Here is a 12,797-nt window from a genome sequence, read left to right as displayed (position 1 = left end):
TGCTAGCAGCATAAGGCATTTTTCATCGATCCCTATTGTTCATTGTCTCTCGTATTATTATATTTCCGATCGCGAATTAAATTATGAAAGAATCTAAATCCAGAACGAAAACCCGTAGGTCAATGCTCTACATGTCTACATTTATTGACTAGTAATGCTATTCATTGAGAAAATAATACATTTCCGTTAATTTAGTTCAAATAACAAACTCTTATGAAAGAAGAATAAATTTACAGCGACTCCTATTAATATTCGGATACACTTAAAAATAGATCTTTTTAATATATCGCATCATACAACTTCATTTTGATGTTAGGAGGTTTACTACATAATATTGTACATTACTACATAATATTGTATGTAACTAAACATTGAAAAACGTTTCTATTCCTTAGAATTTCAAAGAAAAAAAGAGATTATCTATCCAGATATCTATCGGAATTACTGTATGTGCATATTAAAATGTTTGCAACAATAGTTGTTGTATACTGTTTTTATTGCTACAATATTTTATAAATCGGTTTTCAGTCTCGCGCATTAAAAAGATAAGAAAATAGATTTGACGCAATTTTTCGAGAGTCCTAAATGAAGCCCTTATGATTTAATCGACTGTACAGTAATCTAAGTCACCAGCCAGGCCAAGCTTGTATTATTTCCGAGAAGAGTAGCGACCAACCGAGTGTACAAGAGGTTCATTTATTTATCGTAGTCGCGAGCAGACTGATCGCGGAACATGTGAATTTTTCACGTCCAGATTCTGCTTTATCCTCCTTTCTTCTCTCGCCTGTCGTATCCTCTTGGAAATTTCTACAAGAGGTGTAACGCCAGTAACCCCGATTCCCGTTTAAAAAATTGAAATACTATCTGTAGAGGGTGTACCGTCTCTCGAAACGCGATTGGTGAACAGTTGGTGCACAAGATGCTGTCTCTACTACTGCCACTTTTACTCTTACATCAATTCTCGCCCGCTACGGGATTCAACATCCTTGGTATTTGTCCCAGCGCAAGCTACAGCCACCAGCAACCCTTTCAAGCATTGATGAAAGCCTTGGCGGCTCGTGGACACAACGTCACTGTAATATCAACTATACCATCAAAAGTGAGTTCTCTTTTTCTTTCTCATTGACCGTAGAAATTGGTGATCTGTTCTGACCATCATGACTTAAAAACATTGTAAACAAAAAGCATGAAAATTATCATTTTCAGGAATGTAAAGAAAGAGTTATAAAACATATTTAAGAATTCAGTATTCTACATATTTGGATTGTGTGTACACTTTTCATGCCCTCTTCTCACGTTCAACCGGAACAGTTCGGTTTTACTTTTCTTTTTCTTACATCACTCTACTTCCACTTTAGTCTGGCTTCGATCCCTTCCGTGTTCCTCTTCTTTACCCTCCCCATAAACTCCGGTTCAAAGTTACGCAAACTTCGTTTGACTTCAATTTACTCTTACTAACATTTCTTTTTGTCAAATGTGTCTCCTTGTAAACCTACCCCGACCTTTTTCCTTAAGAAATCAACAATTTGCTGCCATGTCGATGTATTATTATTCAAAAATAAATTAAAGATATAATCGATAAATTAAAGACACTTAGAATCTGAATCAAGAATGAATCAAACTGATTAATGTATCTTCTAGAAACCGATCGAGAACTACGAGGACATCGATTTGTCGTTTTCGTATCGAAAAACAGATTGCACGGGTTTGAGGTATGCTTATTTTTAAAGTAAAAGGAACATTTCGTAACTATTTGATTCCGTAAATTAATAATGTTTTATAGGCATTTAGGACCGTTCACCATTCTAAGAATGAACATGGAAGAGGCGAACAGAATGTGTCAGGAGCAACTATTCAGTCCGGCTATTACCCAACTAATTTCGTAATATAAATACATACTTATTTCAATTAAGTTTTCGCGTTTTGCATAAAAAGAGATAAACGACCATAGAAATTGCAGTAATTTCAAGGCGTTATACAGCTATCCCCGTTAAGATTAACATCAAAATAACGCTACTTTATACACATTTCTCCTTATAGAAACAACAGAAGTTTCGACGCCATAATTATAGAACAATTGTGGTATCAATGTTATTACGCCCTCGTGAAACATTATAATTCGCCAGTTCTAATCGGATTCTTAAGTGTTGGGAATCTGCCTTATGTTATGGATTCCGTTGGTAAGCATAATCCATTGATAAAATTTTATAAGGCTCGTATAACGATAAACGCTAAATCAAAGTGCAAATATCTGAATGTATACGATTTGCTATACTATTCTCTTCCTTTCTGTCTTCAAGTTTCTATATTATACAAGAAATAATATGACCAGCTTCCATATCGGATAAGAAATAAAGAATAAATGAATATCTTCTTTGCAATTCAATTAGTGTAATATTTTTTAGGAAATCCGGATGATCCAATTTTGAACCCCGACATGGCCTACCCGTTCACGAATAAAATGAGTCTGAACGAACGTATCTGGAATATCATTTATACAACGTGGACTAGGATATACTATAGATACTGGCATTTACCGAGGGCACAAGAGATCGTTAACAAGTGGATGCCGAACGTCTCGATCCAAGACATCGACAGGAACTTTAGTCTAGTAATATTGGGGAACAATCACGTGTTCGGATATCCGAAACCGCTCTTGCCAAACGTAATCGAGGTTCACAGTCTCCAAATCATGGAGAAAACCGAACTATTGCCCAAGGTACAAATCGGATCCTTAAACTTCCTCATTAAGCGACGACAGCAGAATAGAATTCGTGCTATACAGACGATGATAGATCTTGAGCCAACGTACGCTACCCTTCAACCAATTCAAAACAACGTTTGTGACAATTTTTAGTCGAACTTGCATGCGCATGGTATCCGAAACGCATTTAAATTCGGTCATCGATTGCAGCTGTTACCCTCTGCGAGGCGCTCCGTTATTCCGTGCCATTTCATTTCCTTACGAAATAAAATTCTATACCACGGAAATCAGGAAAAATAACTTTTTTTAATTTACAATAAAAAAACGTATATTAATATAACATTATTCACATTTACATTCCCATCTGTGGATTATTAATTTTAGGATATCGAAGAATTCCTGAACGGAGCGAAACACGGAGCGATCTACTTTTCTCTAGGATCGAATTTGCAAACTCATCAATTGCAAGCAGGACTTTTGACCGTATTGTGCAACGCGCTTAGTTCGCTCAAGCAAAGAGTTGTATGGAAACACGCTGGAGACATACCCGTTCGTGTGGCTAACATCAAATTTGTGAAATGGGCACCTCAACAGGCGATTCTTGGTAAGTTTATCAAAAATCCAAACTATTTTTGCGCACTTCGAACGAAACTCAGTGTTGACCAAAAATATATTATTATATTTTATATTTTGCGCCATGTACGCGCATACACCGGAATTATTATTAAAAACGTAGCAACGCATGAAGAAAAAATCACGAATTTATGAAGAGCACCTTTTAAGTTATTCTCTTCTTTTTCCTCAACTGCGTAAAAAATATCCCCTTTACGTAATTGTTTTCGCGCCCGTAATTGTATGTCTGTTCGTTTATTATTACATTTCTGTTTGATTTACATGTACAACGACGCAAAACTCGACGCGACACGACGATTTCTCTCCTTTCTCGTTAAAGTAGATTCAACTGAGAGTAGAGACTTGCACAGATACTTAACGAAATTGCTGCCGACTTTGCAGGTCCTTTCATTTCGGAAGGATGTTAATTCCCTCGGGTGCTCAAGTGCCCCATAACAACCATGTCCACGCTCATTTATAAACAATCGAGTGTAGAGGAAAACGTGCGTTTATTATTTTGTTCCACATGTAGAAAAATTCGGAACATTCGTAATTCTCATCATGATCATAATCATTCCTCAAATTTATTTAAGAAAAATAACAAATAGATTCATTATCCAATGTCCCTACGTTATAATATTCAAATGGTCGAAAAGTTTAATCCAACAAAGTGAAAGAACTAATTATTAATTTGAAAAAACGGTGATCTAGAAACTAAACTAAACGCTCCGGGGGAACAACGAAAAATGGTCACTGTACGTAATTTGTAACACGGGCACCAAGCGCGCGTGCCGCCAAATTCTCGCGGGAAATTCTGGCAAACAACTCCACATGTTTACAGTCACAATAACACTCGAGCTCGGTGCAAATGCAATGCAACAGAGCACAAAATTTTGTACGCATTGATAGACAAGTTAAGTTCATCATTTCCTTTACGTTTATATGTATTTCAGTTGCTCCGCATAGAATACATAGAGGTAATTGTTACTCTACTATATTAGTCAAGATAAGGCTTAAAACTAAGCAATTACAAGCACAAGACTTCTTCTGTATTAAAAATACTTCACTAATAAACTATGATATTTGCGAGTTCTGACTGACGATATCTTTATAACAAGATAGTCAATCGACGTACGTTGAACTTGTCTTTTTCTCTACTTTCATAATAAAATTGTGGCATTCCATTTGGAAATCACGAGGCGACCTTCAGAAAATTGAGACCTTGAGAAAATAAAGATAATAGTTCTCTTTGTCGCAGTGACAGTCTATATAGAAAATAATGATAAAAGTCTCTGTAGATCTTTGTCCTAGCACGTACCGTTCATCAGTTATATCGAACGACACTTACAATGGGACACTCTGTATTGGTATATACATACAACGTATGTATGTATATGGTATATACGATGTCACGCATGGTGAATTGATCTACTCTGAAATTGGAGACGTTTCAGCAATTTTGATATCGCTTATATTTTTTTGAATGAAAATCTATACAGGGTGTCCCACAACTGGTGGTGCATTTTTTAATGGGAGGTTTCTGAGATCATTTTAAACAATATTTTCCTTTGTCAAAATGTTGTCCGAGGCGTGGTTTCAGCGAACGTAACTAACAACTTTTATAAGAAAAATGCTTTACTCGAACTTCTATCGCGCGATACTATATGTATAAATATATACGTATTATATACTACACTAACGATAAAATTATTTTTATGTGTAGCACATCCGAAAGTGATGGCGTACGTGATGCAGGGCGGATTGCAGTCATTGCAGGAAGCCGTGCACTATTCGGTGCCGGTAGTCGCCATTCCGTTTTTCGGGGATCAACTTTTTAACGCACGTAAAATTCTCGATACTGGTATCGGACTTACATTGAACATCGATACTATCACCGAGGAATCTGTCGTGCAAACTCTGTCTGAGATCATAGAAAATAAAATGTAAGTAAATATAAATCTATTCTACAGCTTCTTTCAACAAACGTCGCAATCATTGATCGCACGTTCAGCAAACAGTTCTTTTTGTATGACATTATATCATGCAGTTCTACGTACGTTTTCCAAGAAATACAAAATACAGGATGCATGAATAAAAACTTTATATAGGAATTTCAAACTTAATTTATAAATTCAAATATATGATTTATTATTACATTTCTGTTTGATTTACATGTACAACGACGCAAAACTCGACGCGACACGACGATTTCTCTCCTTTCTCGTTAAAGTAGATTCAACTGAGAGTAGAGACTTGCACAGATACTTAACGAAATTGCTGCCGACTTTGCAGGTCCTTTCATTTCGGAAGGATGTTAATTCCCTCGGGTGCTCAAGTGCCCCATAACAACCATGTCCACGCTCATTTATAAACAATCGAGTGTAGAGGAAAACGTGCGTTTATTATTTTGTTCCACATGTAGAAAAATTCGGAACATTCGTAATTCTCATCATGATCATAATCATTCCTCAAATTTATTTAAGAAAAATAACAAATAGATTCATTATCCAATGTCCCTACGTTATAATATTCAAATGGTCGAAAAGTTTAATCCAACAAAGTGAAAGAACTAATTATTAATTTGAAAAAACGGTGATCTAGAAACTAAACTAAACGCTCCGGGGGAACAACGAAAAATGGTCACTGTACGTAATTTGTAACACGGGCACCAAGCGCGCGTGCCGCCAAATTCTCGCGGGAAATTCTGGCAAACAACTCCACATGTTTACAGTCACAATAACACTCGAGCTCGGTGCAAATGCAATGCAACAGAGCACAAAATTTTGTACGCATTGATAGACAAGTTAAGTTCATCATTTCCTTTACGTTTATATGTATTTCAGTTGCTCCGCATAGAATACATAGAGGTAATTGTTACTCTACTATATTAGTCAAGATAAGGCTTAAAACTAAGCAATTACAAGCACAAGACTTCTTCTGTATTAAAAATACTTCACTAATAAACTATGATATTTGCGAGTTCTGACTGACGATATCTTTATAACAAGATAGTCAATCGACGTACGTTGAACTTGTCTTTTTCTCTACTTTCATAATAAAATTGTGGCATTCCATTTGGAAATCACGAGGCGACCTTCAGAAAATTGAGACCTTGAGAAAATAAAGATAATAGTTCTCTTTGTCGCAGTGACAGTCTATATAGAAAATAATGATAAAAGTCTCTGTAGATCTTTGTCCTAGCACGTACCGTTCATCAGTTATATCGAACGACACTTACAATGGGACACTCTGTATTGGTATATACATACAACGTATGTATGTATATGGTATATACGATGTCACGCATGGTGAATTGATCTACTCTGAAATTGGAGACGTTTCAGCAATTTTGATATCGCTTATATTTTTTTGAATGAAAATCTATACAGGGTGTCCCACAACTGGTGGTGCATTTTTTAATGGGAGGTTTCTGAGATAATTTTAAACAATATTTTCCTTTGTCAAAATGTTGTCCGAGGCGTGGTTTCAGCGAACGTAACTAACAACTTTTATAAGAAAAATGCTTTACTCGAACTTCTATCGCGCGATACTATATGTATAAATATATACGTATTATATACTACACTAACGATAAAATTATTTTTATGTGTAGCACATCCGAAAGTGATGGCGTACGTGATGCAGGGCGGATTGCAGTCATTGCAGGAAGCCGTGCACTATTCGGTGCCGGTAGTCGCCATTCCGTTTTTCGGGGATCAACTTTTTAACGCACGTAAAATTCTCGATACTGGTATCGGACTTACATTGAACATCGATACTATCACCGAGGAATCTGTCGTGCAAACTCTGTCTGAGATCATAGAAAATAAAATGTAAGTAAATATAAATCTATTCTACAGCTTCTTTCAACAAACGTCGCAATCATTGATCGCACGTTCAGCAAACAGTTCTTTTTGTATGACATTATATCATGCAGTTCTACGTACGTTTTCCAAGAAATACAAAATACAGGATGCATGAATAAAAACTTTATATAGGAATTTCAAACTTAATTTATAAATTCAAATATATGATAGTTTCATATTACTAAAACATAAAATTTATAAAACTGAAAATGCTGCAGAGAAAAACATCCTTCGACTGGACATAACTCTTTCTAAATTATTAGTTCACTAATTAATCATTCTATTTGGGTATAGTACACTTGGGCTTTACTTATTTGATTTCTTACGCTATCGATAACATAGCTCTAAAAATCTATTATATTGTATACCATCTTTAATTGTGCATTCATCTTACGTTATGTCTGCAGAAAAGTTGTATTCCCTCGAGGATTCAAAAATTCTCTTATTATTTCTTATCTCACGACCCGCGTTACCGATAGTTTGAAACTTAGTAAGAATAATGAAAGAACTTCATACTAAATCTATAATTTAAAATCGGGTTTGCTATTACATTTATTATTTACCGCCGTCCTTAATATCACCTCATTTCTCACTTTTACTATTTTGTTCATAAAGTACTAGAGATATACGTGAACCTGACAATATTGGATTGCGTCGGGATAAGAATTTTTCTCAGAATCGAGACAGACTTTCAATTTCGGGATTCCTGTAAATGTCAAATTTCTCAAAAATGTTCGCAGATATGTAATATACATAATACATGGATATTCCAACAAAAAATGTTTAAAAATAATTAATAAAAAGAAACAGAAAAAAATAAACTATTTTATTATTGCATTACATTCAAATTATGTTACATATTATATTTTCTAATATGTTTTCAGATATTACACAAATATCAAAACTATGTCTGATATTATTAAGGATGAAATGGTAAAACCAATGGACCGTGCTGTTTGGAATGTAGAACATGTAATCAAGTTTTCGGGATCGAAACATTTACGTTACTACGGACATGACATCTTGTTAGTTGATTACTACGGGACAATAGCAATATTTATCGCGCCCTTAATTTTACTTTCATGCTGTGGCTACTTTCTTTACAATTATTTAAAGTCCGTTGTAGGACAATCTCTATTTAGACTTAAATTTTTCATGAAGTCGAAGTCAGAATAATTTTAATTTCTAGTTACTAGCAATATCTAATCGTACTTATAACAGAACATGTATCACATTGAAAATTAAAAATATATATACATATATCTTGAAAGCATTCTGTAAATTCATTTGCATCTTTATCTTTCAAAATTATTATTTTATCCAATAAGTGCTAGCCGTACACAATCATTCACTCGTGCCGCTTCGGATCTGCGGGATAATAATCAGAAAGATTATAAAACATGCCACTCACCGTCAGAAGAACTGAACTCAATATTTATCATTCAGTTCGCCGATGACGGCATCTCATAGATGAAGTGAAGAAAATTACATGCAATTTATTACGGAACAGAGAGGTATATAAAGTGAATTGTAAGTCTAATAAAAATAAATATATTTGCAATTAAATTTACAATACTATTTTCATGTTTTCTTATTTTATATTACTGTCAGTCTAATAATGAGACTTTTAATAAAGTAATGTTAGATTACGCAAATACAAGGAATAAAATAACTGTAGACATTCCAAGTTCCACTGGGTTGATTTTATTTCTGTTCTGTAATACGAGCTTTAAAACGGAAAGAAGTATTTTGAGCTGATCTTATTCTTCATGAATAAGAAAAACTCGATGAAAGCGGAAAGTAATGGGGTGGGGATAGTTAAGATTAAAGTCAAAGATGACAAAGGAATGATATGATAATTCAATACTTTTCTATGTTGAATAACAAGTGCGATTCTTAAGTTCCATAAAAAGACAAATTTAAAATGAATTTAAAAGAATATACGTAAATGACATATGATAAATATATATGACATTGAAAAAATCGGAAGAATTCGGAATGTATTATAGTAAAGCTAAGTTTCGACCAATTAAAGTATAAAGACGATTTGTAGCGCGCGCGGACAAAACCGTTCAAATCATCTATACATGCGCAGAGAATCTTATTGCAGTTAGAATTTTTCATTGCCACACGTAAGTTTATTGTTACTGCTCGCTTAGTAAAATTACTTCATACAAATTAGATTTATGTCATTGATACGTGACTGTCTACTTGAACGATCATAATGCCGGGAACACCGATGAAAGAAGAAAATGATACATTACAAAAACTGCAAACAACGGATCATCATCCGGTTGCGAACTGCGAGCCTGTTGTACGGGAAATAACACAAACCGATAGATTAAATAAAAAGTTATTAGTATCGCTTTTAGAGAGGATGAACAAATCGAGTGGTGAATTCGATAAATACATGGAAAAAGGAAACACAAGTTGTGATTCTCAAGACGATAACGAATTTTAAGTAGGTACAAAACATAACCTACATATACACGAGGTTAGCATACAATAGTATTATTTACTAACAAACGAATATTGTAACACTTAAACTTCTACTTATAGTACCTTCTATTAATATTTGGATACACTTCAAAATAGAATAACTCTTTTGTATCAAACAATTTCGTTTTCTTTGTAATGTAACAAAAAATTAAAAAATTGCTATAATAGTATACTAAACCTTCTAATGCCCCACAGAAAATTAAGTTGTTTGACCCAACATTTACAGAAGTTATTCCATTTTCAAATATGACTGAATATTAATGGGAGTCACTGTAAGTAATTATATTTAGGAACTTTCTAAGAAAACTTATTTTTATAGGAAAAATTATTCATTTTGTATATCAAGAAATAAGGATATAGTCTGTTGAACATGCCTAGGTCAAATACTTCTGATTATGACGAGGATGAGCAAGATATAGTAGCTCAATATGAAAATCAAGAATCACACGAAGATCAGAGTAGTTTTCAAAGAAACGATGATTTTGGTTCAGAGAAGGAAGATGAGGAAAATAAGGATGAAGATACTTCTAGGAGAATTGACCCGCCAACAACCAAAAAACATGTAGTGAGAAATCCTTTGCCAAAATTAAATACAGAACGTTTGAAGGGTCCTAAAGGAATTCATACTATTGAAAAATATTTTGAAGGATTTAAGTTTTATGGAAAAGGTCATGAGAAAACAGACTTGGATAGAATTATGAAAAGATTGGAGCACTGGGGACATAGACTATTTCCCAAATTCGATTTTGATGATTTTCTTGAAAAAGTAGAAAAATTAGGCACCAAAAGAGACCTTCAAGTATTTATACACAAATACAGACTTGATATGATCAATGAGAATGAGGATATTATTCTTGAGGATAATATGGATGCAGAAGAAGAACAAGAACAGGTCGAACCTATTGACGAATTCGACTTATTAATTGCAGAACAAATAGAAAAACAAAAGAGAGTTACGCATCAGTCAGTGTCAGATTTATCTACAAATAGTACTGACGCATTTAACAAATTATTATCAACGTCCAATGCCTCTGAAGTGTCTACAGCTTCTCAACTAACTCCTACTATACTTTCTCAATCAGAACCTACTACATCTCAACTAACTGATGAAGTAAAGGAACGTATAGAAAGAAATAGGCAGCAAGCTATTCAGAGAAAAATTGAAAAACTGAATAAGAAATTAGAAGAAGTTAAGAAAAAGAAACTCGAAGAAAAAGCAAATGCAGAAAGTGGTGAAACAACAAATTTGGAAAGTCAGGTGCTCACAACTAATTTGCAAGAAACATATGAATGTTAACCTTAATATAAGAATACAACTTTAACAACTATTCCATAATTTCATATTATAAAAGTATTATNAAGTGGTCGTGTTCATTTTTAACTCTTTATAAATGTTCGTGATTGATAAATTTCGAGATGATTTTGCTACATCATGAAGACTCCACTTTTGTTTCTTGTTCTCGCTTTAAGCAATCCTTTTTGTTCAATTGTTTTCTTCCTTTTAATAAATAATTTTTAAAACATTCCAATACAAGAATTTTGTTATTTTTTGCTGTTTATGTGTACTATATATATATTAATATGCGTTCCTTTGTTCCCGTTTTCGCTGTCAAAAATACGGTCACCGTAATTATACATTGTATTTTGCTTTGAACATACTATTTGCTGACATGATACTGGATACTGCTTTTCAAATTATTTGAAACTATAAGTACATAAACATCCTCATTCCAAACATTCTTCACACGAGAAAAGGATAAGTTATATAAAGCATTATATTTATTTAGGTCCTACGTTTTTGTGTACTAATATATAATACATTATTACCACGAATAAAGGCATCACCATATTTATCCTTTAATTGACCATTTACATATTCTTCTGTTTGTTCAAGTGCTATATTCATATAACCATCTAGACAAGCCAAAACACCTGTGAAGTTAAGACAATATATATATCTCATTTACTGATCAACTGTAGTTGATACTATACATTATACATAATGTAAATAAACAAATATTACCTCTATAATCCACGCCACTATTTAATTTTACAACAACTGGACGTCCATGTATTTGTTGAATAAATTGGGATAAAGCTTCTTTCCGGCTCATCTGTAAATTAAATGAAAAATGTATTCCTTTAATGTATTTGTTCAACGTACGGTTTTCAGAGAGGTTAATACACCAAGTTAGACTATCTTTAATCGTACGTATACTTTTATTTTAATACTAGATATACTCGGCACTCATGTTTGAAGTATTGTATTATTGAAGTCATACCTTTGAATTTGTTTGTGTAACTAATAAATGGCCATAAACTTATTGCTGGTAAGTGCTTGTAGCTTCTTAATGCATACATGCATGCGTACGTATATGTATGGAGAATTCACATTACATGAAATCCCGACTTCTGCGGTGTTGCCATTTTAATCTCAGTATGGATAGGTACATAGATAGGTATTAAAGTAGGCTACGACAGTGTATGTTTTAAAAAATAATTTAGAATTCTTATGCATTCTTATATGCTCTTTCGTAGTGGCCACAGTATGAATCTTATACTGTGGCATGGGAAATAGGAAAGTCGTCCGTTTTGGAACACTCTGTATGTACAGAGTTTATATAAACTCTGTATCTGTATGGCCGGCAATGGCCGGCCCATACAAAAGTGAAGTCGATTATACACACACTGGCTATTCTGCGTGTGTGCACTTATTATATCAGAGTTCAGCTGACGGCCCGTTTTCTCTAGATTTAAGTAGCTAATACATAGATGGGCAGCAGTCGCTTCGCGCTACGCTAGCCGCTTGCATTGGCGTCGCAAAATTATACATGACGACGTAATAAAGACGCGCGCGAATCCAACACACATGACTCAATATTACGACTGATTTATTACGCTTCTAAAAAATTGCATTTTATACAGAACACGCAATTTAATGCATGTGTTAATGAAAATAAATTTTATTTTCTTTTTCTAAATATATTATGTTGAACAGTTTTTGATTCATTGTAAATTCTTTTCTAATTTGAAGACTTTGTAAACGGCAGTAAATAAATAGCCGAATAAGATCAGAAAATTAACCATTAAATAGCCATGCGATTACATTTTACACA

At 33.8% G+C, this 12,797-nt stretch overlaps 4 protein-coding genes across 4 annotated transcripts; 3 read left to right on the top strand and 1 right to left on the bottom strand.

Moving 5' to 3' along the window:
• Window positions 1-652: 652 nt before the first annotated feature.
• LOC108625791 (UDP-glucuronosyltransferase 1-9) lies at window positions 653-8,358 on the top strand. Its single transcript, XM_018026068.2, has 8 exons — window positions 653-1,099; window positions 1,642-1,712; window positions 1,784-1,882; window positions 2,041-2,180; window positions 2,406-2,719; window positions 3,089-3,308; window positions 5,040-5,259; window positions 8,067-8,358. Exons 1-8 carry the CDS (start codon window positions 920-922, stop codon window positions 8,356-8,358), a joined length of 1,536 nt encoding a protein of 511 aa, XP_017881557.1. The 5' UTR covers window positions 653-919.
• An 827-nt stretch (window positions 8,359-9,185) lies between these two features.
• On the top strand, window positions 9,186-9,677 carry LOC108625798 (uncharacterized). The gene has a single exon (XM_018026076.2). It carries the CDS (start codon window positions 9,407-9,409, stop codon window positions 9,641-9,643), a length of 237 nt encoding a protein of 78 aa, XP_017881565.1. The 5' UTR covers window positions 9,186-9,406; the 3' UTR covers window positions 9,644-9,677.
• On the top strand, window positions 9,555-11,033 carry LOC108625797 (protein TIPIN homolog). Its single transcript, XM_026814250.1, has 2 exons — window positions 9,555-9,643; window positions 10,001-11,033. The coding sequence occupies exon 2, from the start codon at window positions 10,052-10,054 to the stop codon at window positions 10,976-10,978; it is 927 nt and encodes a 308-aa protein (XP_026670051.1). The 5' UTR covers window positions 9,555-9,643; window positions 10,001-10,051; the 3' UTR covers window positions 10,979-11,033.
• Window positions 11,034-11,438: 405 nt separating this feature from the next.
• On the bottom strand, window positions 11,439-12,376 carry LOC108625796 (U6 snRNA-associated Sm-like protein LSm6). Its single transcript, XM_018026074.2, has 3 exons — window positions 11,964-12,376; window positions 11,705-11,795; window positions 11,439-11,613 (listed from the first exon to the last, which is right to left on the bottom strand). Exons 2-3 carry the CDS (start codon window positions 11,793-11,795, stop codon window positions 11,465-11,467), a joined length of 240 nt encoding a protein of 79 aa, XP_017881563.1. The 5' UTR covers window positions 11,964-12,376; the 3' UTR covers window positions 11,439-11,464.
• Between the last annotated feature and the right edge of the window lie 421 nt (window positions 12,377-12,797).

This window comes from Ceratina calcarata, unplaced genomic scaffold, assembly GCF_001652005.2.
Source record: "Ceratina calcarata isolate Rehan_Ccalc_2016 unplaced genomic scaffold, ASM165200v1 scaffold371.2, whole genome shotgun sequence".
NCBI classification, from domain to species: Eukaryota; Metazoa; Arthropoda; class Insecta; order Hymenoptera; family Apidae; genus Ceratina; species Ceratina calcarata.
Note: the sequence above shows the minus strand (reverse complement) of the source record. Positions and strands in the feature narration are given on the sequence as shown.

What these genes read in the sequence shown, in the direction of transcription:
- LOC108625791 (XM_018026068.2), top strand. Translation starts at nt 920, where the DNA reads ATGCTGTCTCTACTACTGCCACTTTTACTCTTACATCAATTCTCGCCC. An exon ending in ACAGATTGCACGGGTTTGAG is followed by an intron (nt 1,713 to 1,783) that starts GTATGCTTATTT and finishes AATGTTTTATAG; the next exon opens with GCATTTAGGACCGTTCACCA. An exon ending in AAACCGAACTATTGCCCAAG is followed by an intron (nt 2,720 to 3,088) that starts GTACAAATCGGA and finishes TATTAATTTTAG; the next exon opens with GATATCGAAGAATTCCTGAA.
- LOC108625798 (XM_018026076.2), top strand. Translation starts at nt 9,407, where the DNA reads ATGCCGGGAACACCGATGAAAGAAGAAAATGATACATTACAAAAACTG.
- LOC108625797 (XM_026814250.1), top strand. Translation starts at nt 10,052, where the DNA reads ATGCCTAGGTCAAATACTTCTGATTATGACGAGGATGAGCAAGATATA.
- LOC108625796 (XM_018026074.2), bottom strand. Translation starts at nt 11,795, where the DNA reads ATGAGCCGGAAAGAAGCTTTATCCCAATTTATTCAACAAATACATGGA. An exon ending in TAGTGGCGTGGATTATAGAG is followed by an intron (nt 11,614 to 11,704) that starts GTAATATTTGTT and finishes TTAACTTCACAG; the next exon opens with GTGTTTTGGCTTGTCTAGAT.